The 22,885-nt window shown below is 44.9% G+C and overlaps 1 protein-coding gene across 1 annotated transcript; it reads left to right on the forward strand.

Moving 5' to 3' along the window:
• The first annotated feature begins 20,790 nt into the window (after nucleotides 1-20,790).
• Nucleotides 20,791-21,524, forward strand: LOC125464903 (dynein heavy chain). Its single transcript, XM_048557769.1, is given in 5 exon segments — nucleotides 20,791-20,885; nucleotides 20,887-20,983; nucleotides 20,986-21,284; nucleotides 21,286-21,342; nucleotides 21,344-21,524. Coding segments are annotated over 5 exon segments (729 nt in total).
• The last annotated feature ends 1,361 nt before the right edge of the window (nucleotides 21,525-22,885 follow it).

Genomic DNA, 22,885 nt, shown 5'->3' on the forward strand with positions numbered 1-22,885 from the left:
CGCGTCGCGTCACCGGTCAGATTATAATAATATATGATATTTTAGGCTAATTTATGCCGGATTATATTAAAATGCCCCACCCCAGTGATTCCACCCACTGCACCCCACATTCCGTTCAGACAACCCCCACCTACTTAACCACACCCCCAGGCACTAACGCCCCACCCCCCAACCTCAAGCACTGACCCCGCTCCACAACAGACACTGACCCCTCCCCCAACACGAGGCGCTGACCCTCCTCCTCCACCTCAGACACTGACCCTCCCCCTGCACCTCAGACACTAACCCCTCCCCCAACCTCAGACACTGACCCCCACTCCAGCTCAAACAGTGACCCCTCCCCCAACACAAGGCATTGACCCTCCCCTTCCACCTTAGACACTGACCCCCTCCCACCTCCAGCTTGGATACTGACCCATGCCCACAGCTCGGGTACTGACGCCCCCCACCTCAGACACTGAGGTGTCTGGATATTCCACCTGGAAACTGATATCCATTGGGGCCCAGGCCCGAAATGGCAGCTTTTGTGTTCCTGAGATGCTGCTTGTCCTGCTGTGTTCATTTAGCTCCACACTTTGCTATCTTGGATTCTCCACCATCTGCAGTTCCCATTATCTCTGATCTATTTCAAGCCTACCGACTCCCACAGCTACCTAGAGTACACCTTCTTCTCACCCAACTTCCTGCAAAAATGCATTCTCCTATTCCCAATTCCTTCGCCTCCGCCACATGTGCTCCTGAGATAAGGCATTCCACTCCTGGTCTTCCCAGATGTCCTTGTTGTTCAAGGACTGCAACCTACCCATCCCCCACAAAGTGGTTGAAAACCGTGTCTCCTGCATTTCTCTCAACTCATTCCACACACCCCCCTCCCCACAATAATAACCAAAGCAGAATCCCCCTCAACCTCACGCACCAGGCCACCAACCTCCGGATCGAATGCATCATCCTCCGACACTTCCGCCATCTGCAATCTGACCCCAGTACCAAAGACATTTTTCCCTCTGCACCCTTACCTGCTTTCCCGAGGGACCGCTGTCTCCATGATTCCCTTCTCCACTCCACAATCCCCTCCAGTCCCACCACACCCGGCACAATTCCCTGCAACCACAGGAAGTGCTACATCTGCCCCTACACCTCCCCCGTCACCCCCATCACAGGACCTAAGAAGACCTTCCACATCAAACAGATGTTCGCCTGTATACCTGCTAATGCGGTATACTGTATCCGCTGTTATCGTTGTGGCCTCCTCTCCATTAGGGAAACCAAGCGGAGGCTTGGTGACCACTTTGTGGAATACCTACGCTCGGTTTGCAACCATCAACTGCACCTCCCAGTCACAAACCATTTCAACTCCCCCTCCCATTCCTTAGATAACATCCATCATGGGCCTCCTGTAGTGCCACCACGATGCCACCCAAAGGCTGCAGGAACAGCATCTCATATTTCGCTTGGGAACCCTGCAGCCCAAAAGTATCAATGTGGACTCCACAAGCTTCAAAATCTCCCTTCCCCCAACCGCATCCCAAAACCAGTCCAGCTGATCCCCGCCTCTCTAACCATTCTTCCCACCTCAAGCCCCACCTCCATCTCCTACCCACTAACCTCATCCCGCCTCCTTGACCTGTCCATCCTCCCTGGACTGACCTATCCCCTCCCTAACTCCTCATCTACACTCACCATAACTGGCTCCAAACCCGCCTCTTTGACCTGTCTGTCTCCTCTCCACCTAACTTCTCCTTTATCCACCTTCTATCCGCCTCCCCCTCTCTCCCTATTTATTTCAGAATCCCCTTCCCCTCTCCCATTTCTGAAGAAGAGTCTAGGTCCAAAATGTTAGCCTTCCTGCTGCTCTGATGCTGCTTGTCCTGCTGTGTTCATCCAGATCTACACCTTGTTATCTCAGATTCTCCAGCATCGGCAGTTCCTATTATCTCTATCACAGGAAAGCAGGCAGATTAGTTGTACAGACACAGTAAACTGGATCAATGGTTGCACAAGTTTGCCAGCAAAACCTGTGTTGACTGTAGCAATGTATGTATTTTATGTTACCAGCTGCCATTGAGAGCCAAGTCCATCTGAATGTCAAGTAACATCCAGAAATTCATTACATCACTCCAGGCATTGGCATCAGCATCAACACAAGGAAAGAGGGCTGTGAAAGATCTCAACATTCTTACAATTACGCCTTTCCTATTCAGGAGAAAGGATAGTGCTTGCAAACACCCAGAGGTGGAACCACCTGCTGGCCTCTCCAGATGTTTACTCTCAGGACATTCCAGAGGTGCCATATGCCTCCATCTCTATCTGGCCTATGAACCCCAACCCTGCAGAAATTAAAGCTGATGAGGGTGAATCTGCTTCTGGGCAAAATATTGTCTGCATGCCTGGACCTTCTAACCACAAACACTCCTGGGAGTGTCCACACAAATCTTCCAGGCCAACAGAGTCCAGTACAGAGCAGGATCCCTCCATCCCAGCTGCAGACTATTCACTGGCACATTGTGAGGGAATCTTCACAGCTGTAAATATTCTTACAATCCACTGGGGTAGCAGACAGTAAATTAAACTCTGCCATGACCAAACAATATAATTTTTTTCCTAAATGTATGCACAGTGGCCAGATTTACCTCACATTCAGATAATGGTTCATAGAAAGCATGGACCAGGTTTCTGAAATAACCAAACATTATTAATTATTACAATTAAAAAGGCAAGTAATTAAATAGATATAAATCAATTGATTATAACACTACTAACTAGAACTTTAATCCCCGATTAACTTCCCCTTACAAACTCACACAGCCAAACACATAGAATAAATAGATTATTGGCAGACACTAAAAAATACTGGATAGATTATTCCATGTTTCTGAAGTTGAGGTGATCCTTCTTCAGCTGCTTAGACCCCTTGTTGTTCAGATGTCTTTCTCTAGAAGTTTCCACGGATTTATAAGAAGTACAGAGTGACTGACTCTCTTGGAAAGTGTCTCTGGTTTATCATTACAAGTCACAACTCACAACTGCTGCAGGAAAGGTAATTGACTTTCTTCAGGTTTATACTTTGTTTTTATTGTTGAAAGCAGAAAGCTTCTGAGCTGACAGAAAATTTGTACACTTTGTCTCCATACTCTCTGTCTTTCTGTAATTTGTTTCCAACTCCAAGCTGCCCAACCATTGAGAACAAATCACACAACAATTGTCAAGCAAAAGGTCATTGATAACTCTCACTAATCCACGATCCAGTCAGGTTTTTGTGCCAACAAGAGCTGCATTAGTGCATACCATTGACTCCAGATTGTCTATAATCAGAGCTTGTTCAATTACAGCTTGTTCAAAGAGTTGTTTACAATTCCTGCCACAGAGGCAGGGGGATGCGTAATACTGGCAGTATTATGTGTTTAGATCATTTATCCAAAAAACACAGCTAATGTTATGGTGACCCAGGTTCAAACCCAACCATGACAGATAAATTGGAATTCAAAAAAAATACCTGGAATTAAGAATGCACCAAACACTGTAAAACCACTGTCAATTGTCAGAAAAAACCCATCTGGTTCACTTTTGTCCTTCAGGGAAGGAAATCTGCCTTTCTTACCTGGTCTGGCCTACGTGACTCCAAACTCACAGCAATGTGGTTGATTCTCCAGTGCCCTCTGAAATGGCCTAGCAAGCCACTCAGTTGTACCAATCACTACAAAGTCTCAACAGAGAATTGAAACAGATGATCACCTGGCATTGACCTAGACACCACAGAACATAGAACATAGAAAAGTACAGCACAGTACAGGCCCTTCAGCCCACGATGTTGTGCCGTGGAATAATCCTAATTCAAAAATAAAATAACCTAACTTACATTCCCCTCAATTCACTGCTGTCCATGTGCATGTCCAGCAGTTGCTTAAATGTCACTAATGACTCCGCTTCCACGACTTCCACTGGCAAAGTATTCCATGCGTTCACAACTGTCTAGGTGAAGAACCTCCCTCTGACATCTCCTCTATACCTTCCTTCTAACACCTTAAAACTATGACCCCTCGTGGCAGTCAATCCTGCCCTGGGGAAAAGTCTCTGGCTTTCAGCAGAAAAGACAACAGCAAAAACAGCCCTGTCAACCCTGCAAAGTCCTCCTCGCTAACATCTGGGGGTTAGTGCCAAAATTGGGAGAGCTGTCTCACAGACTAGTCAAGCAACAGCCTGATATCGTCATACTCACAGAATCTTACCTTACAGACAATGTCCCAGACACCACCGTCACCATCCCTGGAAATGCCCCGTCCCACTGGTAAGACCCAGCAGAGGGGGCAGCACAGTGGGGTCCAGTTGGGAGGGAATTGCTCTGGGAGTCCTCAGCACTGACTCCAGACCCCATGAAGTTTCATGGCTTTGGGTTAAACATGGGCATGGAAACCTCCTACTGATTACTACATACCGCCCTTCCTCGGCTGATGAATCAGTACTCCTCAATGTTGAACAACACTTGGGGGAAGCACTGAGGATGACAGGGCACAAAATATACTCTGGGTGGGGGATTTCAATGTCCATCACCAAGAGTGGCTCAGCAGCATTACTACTGATCGAGCTGGTTGAGTACCAAAGGACATAGCTGCTCGACAGGGTCTGCGGCAGGTGGTGAGGGAGCCAACAAGTGGGAAAAACATACTTGACCTCGGCCTCACCAGTATGCCAGCTGAAAATGCATCTGTCCATGACAATATCGGCAAGAGCAACCATCACATAAGTCTTTCCCCTCTGTGGAATCATTTCACCAACCATTACCATCAAGCCAGGTGATCAACCCTGGTTAAATAGACAGTGCAGGAGGACTTGCCAGGAGCAGCACCAGGCTGACCTAAAATGTGTTGCTGAACTGGTGAAGCTACCAAAAAGGACTACTTGCGTGCCAAACAGCATAAATAGTCCCACAGCCACAGAATCAGATCTAAGCTCTGCAGTCCTGCCACATCCAGTTGTGAATGGTGGTGGATAATTAAACAACTCACGGGAGGAGGGGGGGGTCCACAAATATCCCCATCCTCAATGATGGAAGAGCCCAGCACATCAGGGAAAAAGATAAGGCTGAGCATTTGCTGCAATCTTCAGCCAAGAGGATAATCCATGTCAACCTCTTTCAGTGGTCCCCAGCATCATAGTTACCAGTCTTCAGCCAATTCAATTCACTCCATCTGCATTCAAGAAACAGTTGGGAGCATTAGACACTGCAAAAGCTATGGGCCTGACAATTTTCCAGCAATAGTACCGAAGATGTGCTCCAGAATTTGCCAAGATGTTCCAGCGCAGTTACAACATTGGCATCTACCTGACAATGTGTAAAATTGCCCAGGTAAGTCACATATATAAAAAGCAGAACAAATCCAACCCGGCCAATTACTGCCCCATCAGTCCCCTCTCGATCATCAGTAAAGTGATGGAAGGTGTCAGTAACAGTGCTATCACGCAGCACCTGCTCAGCAATAACCTGCTCAGTGACGCCCAGTTTGGATTCGGCCAGGGCCACTCAGCTCCTAAACTCATTACAGCCTTGGTTCAAACATGGACAAAAGAGCTGAATTCCAGAGGTGAGAGTGACAGCCCTTTGAAGCAAGGCTGCATTTGACCAAGTGTGGTAACAAGGAGCCCCAGTGAAACTGGGATCAAAGGGTCCAGTGGGCAAACTCTCCAGTCGGTTGAAGTCACACAAGACAAATGGGAAGATCATTGTGTTTGTTAGAGGGCAGTTATCTCAGTTCCAGGGCATCTCTGCAGGAGTTCTTCAGGGGAGCGAGCTTGGGCCAAAGTTTTGTGGCTTTGTCTTCAATGACCCTCACTTCATCATGAGGTCAGAAGTGAGATGTTTGCCGATTACTGCATAATGATCAGCACCATTTGCAGCTCCTCAGATACTGAAGCGGACAATACTCAAATACAACAAGATTTGGATAATATCCAGGCTTGGGCTGACAAGTGAAAAGTGACATTTGTACCACACAGTGACCATCACCAATGAGAGACAATCTAACTCCTGCCCATTGACAGTCAATGGTGTTATCAAAACTGAACCCCTCACTATCAACATCCTGGGGATTACCATTGACCAAAAACTCAACTGGGTTTGCCAAATAAATACAGTGGCTTCAAGAGCAGGTCAGAGGTTAAGAAGAGATAATAGGAACCACAGATGCTGGAGAACCCGAGATAACAAAGTGTGGAGCTGGATGAACACAGCAGGCCAAGCAGCATCTTAGGAGCACAAAAGCTTATTTTCGGGTGTAGACCCTTCATCAGAAAATGGGGATGGGGAGAGTGGTCTGAAATAAATAGGGAGAGAGGGGGAGGCGTATCGAAGATGGATAGAGAAGAAGATACGTGGAGAGGAGACAAAAAAGCCAAAGGAGGGGGATGCAGCCTGTAGAGGTGCGTGTAGGTGGGGAGTTAGGGAGGGGATAGGTCAGTCCGGGGAGGACGGACAGGTCAAGGGGGCGGGATGAGGTTAGAAGATAGGAAATGGAGGTGTGGCTTCAGGTGGGAGAAGGGGATAGGTGAGAGGAAGAGCAGGTTAGGAAGGCAGGGATGAGCTGGGCTAGTTTTGGGGATGCAGTAAGGGTAGGGAAGATTTTGAAGCTTGTGAAATCCACATTGATACCATTGGGCTGCAGGGTTCCCAAGCGGAATATGAGTTTCTGTTCCTGCAACCTTAGCGTGGCATCATTATGGCACTGCAGGATGCCCATGATGGACATGTCATCCAAGGAATGGGAGGGGAGTTAAAATGGTTCGCGACTGGGAAGTGCAGTTGTTTATTGCGATCTCCTCCTCCCACCTCAAGCCGCACCTCCATTTCCTACCTTCTACCCTCATCCTGCCCCCTTGACCTGTCCGTCCTCCCTGGACTGACCTATCCCCTCCCTACCTCCCCACCTACACTCACCTCTACAGGCTCCATCCCTGCCCCTTTGGCTTGTCTGTCTCCTCTCCAGATATCTTCTCCTCCATCAACCTTTGATCCGCCCCCCCCCCCTCCCTATTTATTTCAGACCACTCTCCCCATCCCCGTTTTCTGATGAAGGGTCTAGGCCCGAAATGTTGAAGGGCCGAGAAGAGGGGAGGCCACACTGGATCTGGTACTTGGTAATGAACCAGGCCAGGTGTTTGATTTAGTGGTAGGTGAGCACTTTGGAGACAGTGACCATAATTCGGGTATGTTTAGTTTAGCGATGGAAAGGGATAGGAACATGCCACAGGGCAAGAGTTATAGATGGGGAAGGGCAATTATAATGCAACTAGGCAGGACTTAGGAGGTATAGAATGGGTTAGCAAAATGCAGGGGATGGCGACAATCAAAATGTGGAGTTGGTTTAAGGAACAGATATTGCATGTCCCTGACAGGTATGTCCCTGTGGGGCAGGGAGGAAGCGATAAGGTAAGGGAACCGTGGTTTACTAAAGAAATTGTATCTCTTGTTAAGCAGAAGAGGGAGGCTTACGTGACAATGAGACGAGATGGTTCAGATGAGGCGATGGAGAGTTACAGATTATCTAGGAAGGATTTAAAGAGAGAGTTAAGCAGAGCAAGGAGGGGACATAAGCAGACATTAGCAGGTAGAATAAAGGACAACTCTAAAGCTTTCTATAGGTATGTGAGGAATAAGAGGATGACTATGGTAGGAATAGGACCAATCAAAGACACAAGTGGAAAGTTGTGTGTGGACTCTGTGGAGATCGGAGAGCTGCTAAACGAATACTTCTCATCTGTTTTCACTGAGGAACAGGAGAATATTGTAGAGGAGAAGACTGATTTACGGGCTATTAGAATTGAAAGGATTGAGGTTAGTAAAGAGGAGGTGTTATCAATTCTAGAAGGTGTGAAGGTCGATAAATCCCCTGGGCCAGATGGGATTTTTCCGAGGATTCTCTGGGAAGCTTGGGAGGAGGTGGCGGAGTCTTTGGCCTTGATCTTTGAGTCTTCATTGTCGACAGGTTTAGTACCAGAGGATTGGAGGATTGAAAATGTTGTGCCCTTGTTCAAGAAGGGCAGTAGAGATGACCCATGTAATTATAGACCAGTGAGCCTTACATCTGTTGTAGGAAAAGTTTTGGAAAGGATTATAAGAGATAGGATTTATAATCATGTAGCAAGCAACAATTTTATTAGAGACAGTCAGCATGGATTCGTCAAGGGCAGGTCATGTCTCACTAACCTCATTGAGTTTTTTGAGAAGGTGACCAAGCATGTGGATAAAGGTAAGGCAGTTGACGTGGTGTACATGGACTTCAGTAAAGCCTTTGGTAAGGTTCCACATGGTAGGCTATTGGAGAAAATATGGAGGCATGGGATTAAGGGAGATTTAGCAGTTTGGATTAAAAACTGGCTTTCTGTAAGAAGGCAACGAGTGGTGGTTTATGGAAAATATTCAGCCTGGAGTCCGGTCATGAGTGGTGTGCCTCAAGGATCTGTTTTGGGACCACTGCTGTTTGCCATTTTTATAAATGACTTGGACGCAGGCATAGGTGGATGGGTTGTAAGTTTGCAGATGACACTAAAGTCGGGGGAGTGATGGACAGTGTGGAAGAATGTTGCGGGTTGCAGAGAGACTTGGATAAACTGCAAAATTGGGCTGAAAGGTGGCAAGTGGAGTTCAATGTGGATAATTGTGAGTTGATTCACTTTGGGAAGAATAACAGGAAGGCAGAATACTGGGTCAATGAAAAGATCCTTGGTAGTGTGGATGTGCAGAGGGATCTTGGTGTCCATGTACATAGATCCCTGAAAGTTGCCACCCAGGTTGACAGTGCTGTTATGAAGGTTTACTGTGTGTTAGGTTTTATTGGTAGAGGGATTGAGTTCTGGAGCTGTGATGTCATGCTGCAACTATACAAAACGCTAATGCGGCCTCACTTGGAATATTGCATGCAGTTCTGGTCACCCCATTACAGGAAGGATGTGGAAGCATTGGAAAAGGTGCAGAGGAGATTTACCAGGATGTTGTCTGGTCTGGAGCGAAGGCCTTATCAAGAAAGGATGAGGGACTTGGTTCTGATTTCATTGGAGAGAAGAAGGCTAAAAGGGGATTTAATAGAGGCATTCAAGATGATTAGAAGATTAGATAGGGTGGACAGTGAGAGTCTTTTTCAGAGGATGATGACGTCAGCTTGTACGAGGGGGCATAGCTACAAATTGAGGAGAGATAGATTTAAGACAGATGTCAGAGGCAGGTTCTTTACTCAGAGAGTGGTAAGGGTGTGGAATGCCCTGCCTGGCAATGTAGTTAACTCAGCCACATTAGAAGCATTTAAATGGTCCTTGGATAAGCAGATGGATGATGATGGGATAGTGTAGGGGGATAGACTTAGATTAGTTCACAGGTCGGCGTAACATCGAGGGCCGAAGGGTCTGTTCTGCGCTATATTGTTCTATGTTCTATGCTCTGTTTTGTGCTCCTAAGATGCTGCTTGGCCTGCTGTGTTCATCCAGCCCCACACTTTGTTATTTCAAAGGTTAAGAATATTGCTTATTCCCCAAAGCCTGTCCATTATCTACAAGGCACAAGTCAGGAGTGTGATGGAATACTCCCCACTTGCCTGGATGAGTGTAGCTCCAACAACACTCAAGAAGCTTGACACCATCCAGAACAAAACAGCTTAATTGGCACCACATCTACAAACATCCACTCCCTCCACCATGGACGCTCAGTTGCAGTTCTGTGTACAATCTACACAATGCACTGCAGAAAATCACCAAGGCTCCTTAGGCAGCACCTTTCAAACCCACAAGCACTTCCATCTGTAAGAATAAGTGCAGCAGACACATGGGAGCACCACACCCTGCAAGTTCTCCTCCAAGCCACTCACCATCCTGACTTGAAAATATATCATCATTCCTTCACTGTGTCTGGGTCAACATCATGGTACTGCCTGACAGAATTGTGGGTAAACCTACTGTACCTCGACTACAGCAGTTCAGGAAGGAAACTCACCACCACTTTCTCAAATGTAACTAGGGGCGGGCAATGTATGCTGACCCAGCCGGTAACAGCTATAGTGAACACTGACCCAGCCAGTAACAGCTGTACTGAATGCTGACCCAGCCAGTAACAGCTGTAGTGAACACTGACCCAGCCAGTAACAGCTGTACTGAATGCTGACCCAGCCAGTAACAGCTGTACTGAATGCTGACCCAGCCAGTAACAGCTGTAGTGAACGCTGACCCAGCCAGTAACAGCTGTACTGAATGCTGACCCAGCCAGTAACAGCTGTAGTGAACGCTGACCTAGCCAGTAACAACTCCACCCCTCAAGTGAATAAAAACACAATCAGATTACTTGCTTTCAAAACAACAGTCAAAAGTTTAAACCAGTGTTTCGTGATTTTTGATTCCGTTTTTTAACCAATAGAAAATAAAAAGAAATGGTCCTCATAATTTAGATGCCTTTCAATGTTAAGATAATCCAGTCCAGCCTAAGGAAAGCCCCAGTAAACTTGGAAAATGTGACACTGTTTGGCATCAGACTGAGTTCTGAGACAGTGTTTTTTGATAATGTCTGGACCCATTCCATTATTCCTAGCAGCAGCTCTGTTGCTCCAAATTGGTCCAAAACACAATTGCAACATGTAGTTTGTCAATATAATTGTAACTATATAATTCTATTCAAATTTACCTTAATGTGGCATACATTTCATTCCTCTTCTTGTTAGCTCAGTTCCCCATCTGACTACATTAATGGTTTATACAGCATACAAAGAAGGAATCAATTTGAGTTTTGCAAATTCAGTCAGGTGGTTGATTGTGCAAAACACAAACTGAAATACCTCCTGCTGGATGTAATTCCGTGGTTGGGCAGCATTTGCTTAACAATCCATAGTGCACTGATGGCCACATTTAAGACCATTTAAGGAAATCTGTTGAGCTCATGATATGGTTCATTTACACTTGCTAGAATGAGCACACATTCATACATAGGGGGCTGTTGCCTGCATACAGAAAGGAATATGTTCATCCCTTAGATCTTTCATGAATTACACAGGAACATAGGGAGATCACCTTTGCTTTCCTCATGAAAACATCTTAGCCAATCAGAGTTGACTAGTGTAGGGTGTGCTCCCTGGTTCTGACACTGGGCTTCTGTGTGTGATGTGGTGTGGTGGAAAAACATTAGATGCAGATGTTTCAGAGACCAAGAAAATTTGATTTTTTTGAACCAAATAAATATCAGAGTTCAAACATTGCTATCATATTGCTGTATTGTCTGAACTGTTAATTGGTGAGTTAATGGAAGGAGTTTCAAACTTTTGGGTTCAGGTGTGTCCAAGATGTTACAGTTCAGCATGCTCAATGTGTATTTGAATTGTGTAAATGTTGAGGCTGGTAAACAAACTATTCATGCTCCTAAACAAGATAGACCCTGCTCCAAAGTATTACTCCCTCCAACTAATGGTTTGGTTAAGAGTTAGAAAAGTACTCTTTCTGGTGGGCAAACTGTAATGAGCACCAACCATGCAACAGAAAGATCATGTCAAGTGGCTGTAGTCTTACCAGACCACAGGGCTGCTCTCATTGGAGAGAGAGAGATGACTGGTGGGGGTTTTACCTGAGGAGCTCCATACTTCAGGTCAGGGGAGAGATTGAGAAGGATAGTCCTTCACTGTAACCTCAGCCTGTGCAGGACTGCTTGCAAACCAACCATCTACCTAACTGAGCTAAACACTGCCCCCAAGAGAAAACACAATCTTTTTAATTTTACCTTATTCTAACATATTCTTCGATAATGTAAAGTGAGACAGAGCATTAGATTCCCAGAAAAGGCGAGGTCCACCAGTCTCTGTTGGGCTTTCTCAAGAAGGAAGGGCTGAGGATTAGGCCTATTCCCACAACATTAGTGCATCTTGACATAGGCCGAAACATCAGCTTCTCAGATGCTGCTTGGCCTGCTGTGTTCATCCAGCTCCACACCTTGTTATCTCAGAATGCTACTGTGGAGTTTTTTTGGGAGGAAGGGGATAGAGGAATAGATAACACAAACTACTTCTCACTTAGTCAGTTTTAAATAGATAACAAACTGATTGTTGCTGAAAAGAGACATGTTGCTTTGCAGTCATCAAGAATGTCAAATTTCAAATGATCACAACAATTTGTTCTACAGGAAAATAAGTGCGCTGATTAGTTGGCCATGGTAAGGTGAACCAAAAATCCCCATCAGTTGTTAGACATACCCTGGATTTAAAAACCCCCTGAAGGGGGAAGTTATCGGAATTATAGTATATTGTATTAAAGTCACTGGGACTCTAGGAACCATGAGCTGCAGCTGAGCCAGGAAAAGATAATAAAGTGTGAAGCTGGATGAACACAGCAGGCCAAGCAGCATCTCAGGAGCACAAAAGCTGACGTTTCAGGCCTAGGCCCTTCATCAGAAAAGGGGGATGGGGAGAGGGTTCTGAAATAAATAGAGAAGGGGGGGCAGATCGAAGATGGATAGAGGTGAAGACAGGTGGAGAGGAGGCAAAGGCGGCTGAAGAACTGCTCAATGTCCAAACATGACTGGTATTCGTTGATGTGTGGGTGGATCCCCTTGCTGAGGACTGACCGTTCATCCTCAGTCAGGGTGAGATCTGGGAGGATGGTGAAGATTCAGCAGGGCTCAGTGTTGCTGTCTCCTCTGCAGCTGTTGGCTGTGGAGGCTATGGGTTGAAACATTTGAATTGAAAGGCCATACAGCTAGTTGCCTAGCAGCAGCTTTACCAAGACAACAGGCCTTTGTATTTAGCCAATCAGTTTGAACCAGGCACTTAGAAACCAAAGACCTATGAAATTTAAGTCTGATGCTTTTAACAGTGTAGGATCAATCTTACCGTAAGAAATATCGATATGTCATCTAGGGTATAAAAAGAAGGGGGCAGTTGGACACACAGTGCAGGCCTACCTGCCATCCACTACAGCTAACACCCTTCAGCTCTCAAGAGAGAATTGCTGGCTCTCACATCTTCCTCTATGCTTTAAAGAAAGCATCATCTGAATAATGGGGACACCACTGGCAGAACTTGTCAATATTCCTGGCAGAAGAATCAGTGAACATTCAGAAGATGTAACCTGGCTATAAGGCCCAGGACGGACATGTTATCCAAGGAGTGGGAGGGAGAGTTGAAGTGGTTTGCAATTGAGAGGTGCAATCGTTTCTGGTGAACCAAGCATAGGTGTTCCACAAAGCGGTCTCCAAGCCCCCAACCCAGGCCCCATAAAACGTTTCACATTTAAAAGAGGTTCACCTGCACATCTGCTAATGTGGTATATTGTATCCGCTGTTCCCGAAGTGGCCTCTACATCGGGGAAACCAAGCGCAGGCTTGGAGGCCACTTTGTGGAACTCCTACACTCAGTTCACGACAAGCAACACCTCCCAGCCGTGAACCACTTCAACTCCCCTCCCATTCCTTAGATGGCATGTCCATCCTGGGCCTCCGCCAGTGCCACAACGACGCCACCCAAAGGTTGCAGGAACAGCAACTCATATTTTGCTTGGGTACCCAGCAGCCCAATGGTATCAATGTGGGCGTCACAAGTTTCAAAATCTCCCCTCCCCCCAGTGCATGCCAAAACCAGCCCAGCTTGTTCCTGCCTCCCTGACCTGTCCGTCGTTTCTCCCATCTATCCACTCCTTTCACCTCACTGACCAAACCCCACCCCCACTCCATACCTACCAGCCTCATCCCCGCCTCCTTGACCCATCCGTCTTCCCTTGATTGACCTATCCCCTCCCTAACTCCCCACCCACACTCACATTTACTGGCTCCACCCCCACCTCTTTGACCTGTCTGTCTCCTCTCCACCTATCTTCTCCTTTATCCATCTTCCATCCACCTCCCCCTCTCCTTCTATTTACTTCAGAATCCCCTTCCCCTCCATCATTTCTGAAGAAGGGTCCAGACCCAAAACATCAGCTTTCCTGCTCCTCTGATGCTGCTCGGCCTGCTGTGTCCATCCAGCTTCACACCGTGTTATCTCGGATTGTCCAGCAGCGGCAGTTCCTGCTATCTCTGTACCAGTAGAATCTTGTTTTGTTCAGGAATAGTTAACAGTTAGAAGTTGTTCAGTTTGTTCATAGTTCAGTTAATTTATTCACTGATAGAGTTAGATAAATAAATTGTTACTTGCTGAGTTTAAAATGAGTGTAATGATTTATTTTATTGTATCACTAGAGCTTGTTGAAAGGCAGGTTACACCACTTTTCATACTCCTTTTACAGTTTGTCAGGTGGGGTGCTCCTCTTTGAACATTTCCGTTTTAGTTCTGGGGCGTGGAGAGAGGTAGATCAGTCTCCGTTTTATAATACACACTCCAAAGAAAGTTCCACTATGTATAAGCATTTAAATTGAATAAATACTTTTCCCCAATGGGAGATTTCAGGCATGAACCAAATAATCTCCGTTTATGATTCAAAATATACGGACATATTTAATTTGTGTTCCTAGTAATAATTATTTTAAATTATATAGAGCAGAATTAGTCAAGCTGTGATCCATCTGTAACCAAACTAATCCTGAGATCCTGCATTTTATATCCTGACAAGTGAAAAGTCACATTTTACCTGATATTCAGAACTTCCTACCTCATTTTACGAAAAGAAAGAAAGTGACTCACAGCCCAAAAAATCCTCTACAATTTAAAAACTAATGGGTAAGTGGGAGGAAGCAGAGCAGTAATTTAACTCTTTACAGTCAGGAAACAGACATATTGGTGACGCTCGCAGTGATGAGTTTTTAATTAACCTATTTTTCTAATTAACCTGTTCAGAGACATTATTAAACACTTCAAGAGGAAATGGGACTTGAACCTGGGCCTCCCAGTTCAGGGGTAGGGCTTTAACCCTGTAAGATGGCTGCTGTTTTCTGCCAGTTGCTACTAACTGAAGCCTTAAAACCTGCAAGCATTCTAATTTAATACAAGTAACCTGACATATTAATGACATATTAGTAACTGATTCAAAGCAAAGAAATCACTGTTTTACCAGCTTTCCTGCTCCTAAGATACTGCATGGCCTGCTGTGTTCATCCAGCTGCACACTTTGCTATCTCGGATTCTCCAGCATCTGCAGTTCCCATTATCTCTGATACAATCATTGTTTTCTTTCCTGCTCCATTTTTTTTCTGTCTTTGTAGAAATCAGTTGGAAATAACTGAAAAAGAAAAAAAACCTTTAAATTCTCTTAGGTTCAGTTTTGTGATTTGTTGTGTTTCAACTTTGCCTGGGGTGTATGTAGCGAAGTGTTCCAGCAAAAAGGAGAGAGATAACAATAACATGAATGTGGGGAAATCCAGTTAATTCCATATAAATTGTTCCCTCAGTGGTTGAAGCAAACATAGTTATCGGTGAATCATTTCTTTTCCTCTTTGTGGTTTGACCTTCTCTCTTACGAAGATGTCTCATCTATTCTCTGTTTGTCTTTTGAATCTATCCTTTTTCTTTCTGTAATTTTCTCTGTTTGGTTTTGTTGGTCAATGTTGTTGCCCATGAACTCCAAAAATGCCCATGTAACTAAAAAATAAAGCTATTAATGCAGGACAGAGTCCAGAGAGTAAGAAAAGAACAAGAAGTAAGCTGTCTGTATAAACTGAAAATACAATCTGTTTTATAATGCAGGTTTAATTAAAGAGACTCTCATTCTAGCAGTAAAGTACAATTAAAGCTAAGAAGGGGAAAGAAGCAGTGGTTTTCCAGCGTATTGGTGGACATGAGGCTTTGTTAATCCTTTGAGTAGAAACAGACACTTTTGTAAGAGAATCTAAAGGCTGCATCATCTTGTATCATTCTTGTTGTAATCATTAAGCTTGGTTTTCAGCTGTGAAATGGCCTTTCATTGGAAAGCTGCCTTTGTGCAAAAGTTTGCAACAGTAAATGATTTACTGATGATGTTAAATGTGGCTTGTCACTGAAGCCTCGTTCTGGCACAAAATATAACAGACAAATTAGTCAGTACATACAATCTCATTTCACAGTCCTTCCTCAATGTTAACCTTTGAGCATTTTCAAGAGGGGTTCACCTTTTATCTACAGAGGTTGAATTATTACCTGATCGTAACTTATATTGAAACGCAGTAAGGAGAACAAACTAACAAACTGGCTGTTCCATTACCTGAAATCCCAGATGTCCTCCTACTTCAAGGGCCGTAACTTGCCCTCTTCCATGATTCATAATACCGTCAACTGCATCTCCTATGTTTCCCACTCTTATTCCCTGAAACATCCTCCCCCCAACAACAAGGACCGAGTCCCCCAGGCCCTTACATAACTCCCAGGAACCTCTGAATCCAATGTACCATCCATCACCACTTTGACCACCTGCAATCAGAACCTACCACCAAAGAGATATTTCCCTCCCCACCTCTACCTGCTTTCTGTAGGGACCACACTCTCTGCAACTCCCTTATCTGCTCCACACTCCCTACTAGTCCCACCACCCCCGGCACCTTTCCCTACAACCACAGGAAATACTATACCTTCCCCCACACCTCCCCCCTCATCTCTGTCCAATTACCCTACCTGTACGTCTTCTAACCTGGCCTAGTGCGTCTATTGCTCCTGATGTGGTCTCCTCTGTGTCTGAGGATGGACACCTCAGTACCTGACTCTACGGCAAGCCCGCGTCTGATGTCTTCTTCCTTCTAGATGGAAGTGGTTCTGGGTTTGGAAGGTGCTGTCTGAGGATCTTTGGTGAATTTCTACAGTGCATCTTGTCGATAGTACACACTGCTGCTCCTGAGCATGGGTGGTGGAGAGAGTGAATGCTTGTGGATGTGGTACTAATCAAGCAGTTGCTTTGTGTGGATGATGTTGAGCTTCTTGAGAGTTGTTGGAGTTGCATTCATCCAGGCAAGTGGGAAGTATTCCATCCCATTCCTGACTTGTGCCTTGTAGATGGTTTGCAGTCTTTGGGGCATCAGGAGGTGAGTTACTCGCGGCAGTAATCCTAGCTTCCAGCCTGCTCTTGTAACCCCTGCATTTATATGGTGAGTCCAGTTGAGTTTCTGATCAATGATAACCCCCAGGATGTTGATAGTGGGGGATTCAGTGATGGCAACACCATTGAATGTCAAGGGGTGGTGGTTAGATTGTCTCTTATTGGTGATGGTCTTAGCCTGGCATTTGTGTGGCACGAATGTCACTTGTCAGCCCAAGCCTGGATATTGTCCAGTTCTTGTTGTGTTTGAACATGGACTGCTTCAGTATCTGAGGAGTTGTGAATGGTGCTGAACATTGTCCAATCATTGGCGAACATCTCCACTTCTGACCTTATGATGGAGGGAAGGTCATTGATGAAGCAGCTGAAGATGGTTGGGCCTTGGACACTACCCTGAGGATCTCCTGCAGAGATATCCTGGAGCTGAGATGAATGACTTCCAACAACTACAACCATCTTCCTATGTGTCAGGTATGACCCCAACCACCTGAGAGATACCCATTGATTTCAGTTTTGTGACGGCTCCTAGATGCCACACTAAATCGATTGCAGCCTTGATGTCAAGCACTGTCAGTGTTACCTCACTCCTGGCATTACACCATGCCAGACCTGTGGGGCTCACTACTTCCTAATGATCCTAATACATTGGCTGTGTGTGTATCCTGTACACATGCCTGCCCTCGAGATCACTGAGCACTTCATTCAAGGCCAATTCTTTTCACACATCGAGGAAAGGGAGAGCATATGAGTGTAGGATGAGGGCCAATGGTGTCAGTGCACACCTTGTTCCAGAAGCTGCTGCAGGCTTTCATTCAGTCAGCGTCATAGACTCAAAGTCGTTGAATGTCTACAGCATAGAAAAAGGCCCTTTGGCCCATCGAGGTTACACTGGTCAAAAACTAACCTAATGATTCTAATCCCAGTTTCCAGCCTATAGTCTTATTTACCCTGGCATTGCAACTGTACCTCTAAAAGCTTATTAAATCTCTGCCTCTATCACCCTTACCCACCTTACAACACAGACATCAATCCATGGTACATTCTTTGTAGATACAGGGTGGGCATCTTGCTGGCACAGTTATATACAGGGTCACACACACTCAAATAATTAGGTGTTGTGCAAATCCATTAACATTTAATGCAAGTAGAGAATTAATATGCGTGCAGTGTCACCTATGTCCCCAGAATGTCCTCAATGAAACTCCTTCTTTCTGTCCTTTCCACTTGATCTGGGCTGGTGAGAGGCTGCTCAGCAATGGAGTGCATTGGCCCAGAATGATTGGTCAGGTGACCCTGAGGGCCTGGAAAGCCCAAATGTGCTGAGTGTTTTCTTGCCATGTGGACCCTTCTGAGTTTCAACTTGCATGGAAAGTGGGAGGGGAGATGGCAAGGTGGGGGCGTGAGGGTGTGACTACCTCTGGAGTGCCCTGAGAGGAAGTTCCTGAGAAACCTGTGTGTGGTTTTTCCTCCATAGGTACTACCTTGTGAGGAAGGAGCACCTCGAGTGTCTACCAGATTCCTTGTCCCCAAGCCACTATGCTTTCTGTCCTAAGAACCAATGGCCGGGACACTGGGATGCAGATCTCAAAGCATGTCCATCGGCCTGTGAAGGTGCTGAGGAGACACACAATGGGGTTACTGCATAAGATACAGTGAAATGGAGAGTAGTAATTACTTCTTTGGTGGGACATGAATGTCTGCATTCCTGCAGGATTGGTCTTTTTCACACGGGATGAGGATATGGTGTCCAGCACTCCCCAGCCGTACGGCCTCTTTCAGCCCTGGGGGAGTGGACGGTTTTCTCCTGTCATGAGAGAAAAGCTGGGAGTCAGTGAGGTTTAGGGGTTAGCACAGCAGTTAGTTCTCTTGTAGGTGGGTGATGAGGGCATGAGTTGGCACGAGTGGGTGAGTGAGCAGCACAGGTGGCATGCCGGGTGAGTGATGTGGTGGGTTGGGTGGGTGAGGGAAGTTGGTTCAGCAAACAGTGAGTGAGGGAGAGCATGAGGCTTGGAAGGAGTGGGTGCAGTAGCAGAAATAGAGTAAAAATCAAAAAAACTGTGGATGCTGTAAATCAGAAACAAAATTGCTGGAAAAGATCAGCAGGTCTGGCAGCATCTGTGAAGGAAAAAACAGAGTTAACATTTTGGGTCCGGTGACCCTTCCTCAGAACTTCAGAAAGCAGAGATAGAGTGTTGTATTCATTCATGGGATGTGCACTAGGCCAGCACTTATTGCCCATCTCTAATTACCCAGAGGGCAGTCAAGAGTTAACCAGGACTGAAGTTACATTTTACCAGAACTAGATTTTCCTCTCAAAAGGACATGAGTGAGTTAGTGGGATTTTATGACAATCAACAATGGTTACTTGGTTATTATTAGGTCAGCTTTTTATGCCTGATGGTTTCTAATTGAATTCAAGTTTCACTACGTGTCATAGCGGAATTCAAACCCATGCCCCTAGAACATTAGCTTGGGGTTCTGGATTATCAATCCAGTAATATTACGACCACAATGGCACTGCCTCTCGAGGAAGTAGCAGAGAGATTTGCAGCACTAACCCAGGCAGAGCAGAGAAAGCCCTTGACATCCTTATGGCACTGCTGCCCATTCCTCGGGGCTGAAGAATCAGCACAGACTAGGGTGACAATATTCGACCAGGCTTCCAGGGTCCACTGTCATGGCCCATGCCCTCCATCTGGACCTCCAGAAAAATCACCCTGCCAGTTTCCCCTTCATCCTTCATCGAGCAGGAAAATGCCAGTCCTCATTCACACACTATGACCTTTTAAAGATAGTGCGGGCACCAGGGAGGCTTGTCTTTTGACTGATATCCAGTGAGTGATAGGATGAGACTGGAAATGGATGCAAGAGGGAGGCACCAGAGAGATAGGGTAGGTAGTTAAGAAGACAAGGTTGGTAAGGTTCAGTGAAAAAACCTGCCAGGCTGCACAGAGGGTAACTCTGTGAAACTAAATGAAATTAACGCTTGTGAGAATGAATTAGCCACAACTGTACTGTACAACCATATGCATAGGAAAGAAGTAAAATCAGACAGCATTGATATTTCACACTGTTCATTAGTATCAGATAAACTGTGTGAGATCATTGTGTTTGGCAGAGGTACTGACCAGAGTGTAACAGTTTGATCATGAGAGAACATGCAGGCTTAGGAAGCTCTCTGCCACTGAGAACTCTCTTTGGGAAGTACTGCATACTGGGTGTTAACATTGAGACAACTTGACTCTTCCACTGAGGGAAAGAAAACAGGAGGGTGTGATACATCATCCACACACCATTGTTGTTTTGTGCTGCATTATTCAAAAGGAAATCTGTCACAAGAATTACGAGGCATTTTGGTGGGTTTTAAGTGAAATGGTTGCAACTTGTCCAAGGTCACCACAAGCTGCTCTGAACCGGGACCAAAATGGAATTTTGGCCCAGTTTAAAGAAACACCTGAGAGAATCTGTGATACAATCTCAGTTTGATGTTTTGTTCTTCGATTTCCTTGGCCCAGCCAGGTCACCAGTGTGCAGTCCCCAGCTTCCATCCACATTCTGACCAATGACCATCTTTGAGCATTCCTCCTGCACCAGCCCATGTCACACACAGTGCAGTGATGATCCTCAGAAAACCAAATGTTACAGCAGATTTACAAGCTGCATTAAAAGAACAGATGTCACATTTCCATCACCCAAGTGCACAGAAATACAGCAGAGGTTCTATCAAGGAAGAAACGTGTTGAAAATACCAAAAACACTAAAATCAAAAGTGTGACCAGTTTTTAACATATTATAGTTTTTTATCTTTCCCCAAAGCCATGGAAGAAACTCTCTAGTTAGAAAGTGATGGAGCATGAATCTTTGCTTTTGTTGCCAGATCCCAGGGCTACATTACAGTACAGTACACACATTATCCAATACAGTACACACATATTACAGTACACACACATTACAGTACAGTACACACATTATCCAATACAGTACTCACATACTACAGTACACTACACACATTATCCAATACAGTACACACATATTACAGTACACACACATTACAGTACACACATTATCCAATACAGTACTCACATATTACAGTACACACACATTACAGTACACACATTATCCAATACAGTACACACATATTACAGTACACACACATTACAGTACATTACACACATTATTCAATACAGTACACACATATTACAGTACACACATTATCCAATACAGTACACACATATTACAGTACACACATTACAGTACAGTACACACATTATCCAATACAGTACACACATATTACAGTACAGTACACACATTATCCAATACAGTACACACATATTACAGTACACACACATTACAGTACATTACACACATTATCCAATACAGTACACACATATTACAGTACACACACATTACAGTACATTACACACATTATCCAATACAGTACACACACATTACAGTACAGTACACACACATTACAGTACATTACACACATTATCCAATACAGTACTCATATATTACAGTACAGTACACATATTATACCATACAGTACACACATATTACAATACAGTCATTTTTACAGTTAAATATATCTTATTGATTATAATTTTAACAGTTCACAGTTTACTCACAACGCATTATCACAGTCACATTAAAATATTAATCTGAGTGCCTAACTGTGCAAAATGTTGTAATGTGAAATAGCCTGTTGTTGAGGGATTGTCTGGCTGATTTCCATTTACTGAGGGGTTAAGAGAGAGATTCACAGAATTTCTTCCATTCTTTATGTCCATATTTTCCATGTCATTTTCCCTTTCCCATGACCCACTTGCCAGGAAGAGGTAAGATAGTTTCAAAATCTTCAAACAAGCACTGTAAGGAAATAACAAGTGTGGAGCTAGATGCAGGCCAAGCAGCATCAGAGGACCAGGAAGGCTGATGTTTTGAGCCTAGACCCTAAGGCCTGCTGTGTTCATCCAGCTCCAACTTTGTTATCTCGGACCCTCCAGCATCTGCAGTTCTCATTATCTCTGTAGCCCTTGATCCCCTTACTCATCAAGAACCTATCTATCTCTGTCTCAAATGCACTCAATGCCTTGGCATCCTCAGCTATCTGCAACAATGAGTTTCACAGATTCACCAACATCTGGCTGAAGAAGTTCCTCCTTATCTCAGTGCTAAGGCCAGATTTTATTCTGGAATTTGATTGTCCAGTTATAACATCGACTGGGATCAGAACAACATCTTCTAGCTGGATGCGGTAAATCAGCAGAAAGATGAGCTGTGTGTTGTGAAGAAACAGGATCACTGGAGACGCACACAACACAAACACACACACACGTGCGCATGCACGCACACACACACACGCGCACACACACACAAACTTGGGTCGTGGATGAGGCGTTGGTTTGCTCACTGAGCTGGCTGGTTATCGTACAGACATTTTGTCACCATGCTAGGTAACATCATCGGCGCAGCCTCCAATGAAGTGATATGGTTCTACTCCGTTTGGAATTTATACGATCCGGTCTGTTAAGTTGGGTTGTGTCATTTCTGGTTCTGTTCTGAATGAGTATCAACCCCTGATTGTGGAGGGGTTTTAAAGTTTCATGTATGGGCACCTGCAGTGAACTAATTGGGAGAATTGCTGCCTTAAACCTGTATGAGGTGATTTTGGAAAATGCATTGCTTCAACAGATCCAGATACTGTTGAGTTTTTTAAAAAATGTATTCAATATGGTATATTTATTTGGTGACTTGATATAAAGACAGTATTTCTAAAAACCCTCCTTAATCTTACACTTCATGAACTATTTGAAGACTGAAATTACATTTCAGTATATTTACGGAAACCTGTAAACTAATATCATCCAGCCCTTTGCATTCCCAGGAATATGTTTAATAAAAACACATCAGAATGTACATATTTCAAAGGGGAAATTCATAT

The sequence above is a fragment of the Stegostoma tigrinum genome, chromosome 24 (genome assembly GCF_030684315.1).
Source record: "Stegostoma tigrinum isolate sSteTig4 chromosome 24, sSteTig4.hap1, whole genome shotgun sequence".
NCBI classification, from domain to species: Eukaryota; Metazoa; Chordata; class Chondrichthyes; order Orectolobiformes; family Stegostomatidae; genus Stegostoma; species Stegostoma tigrinum.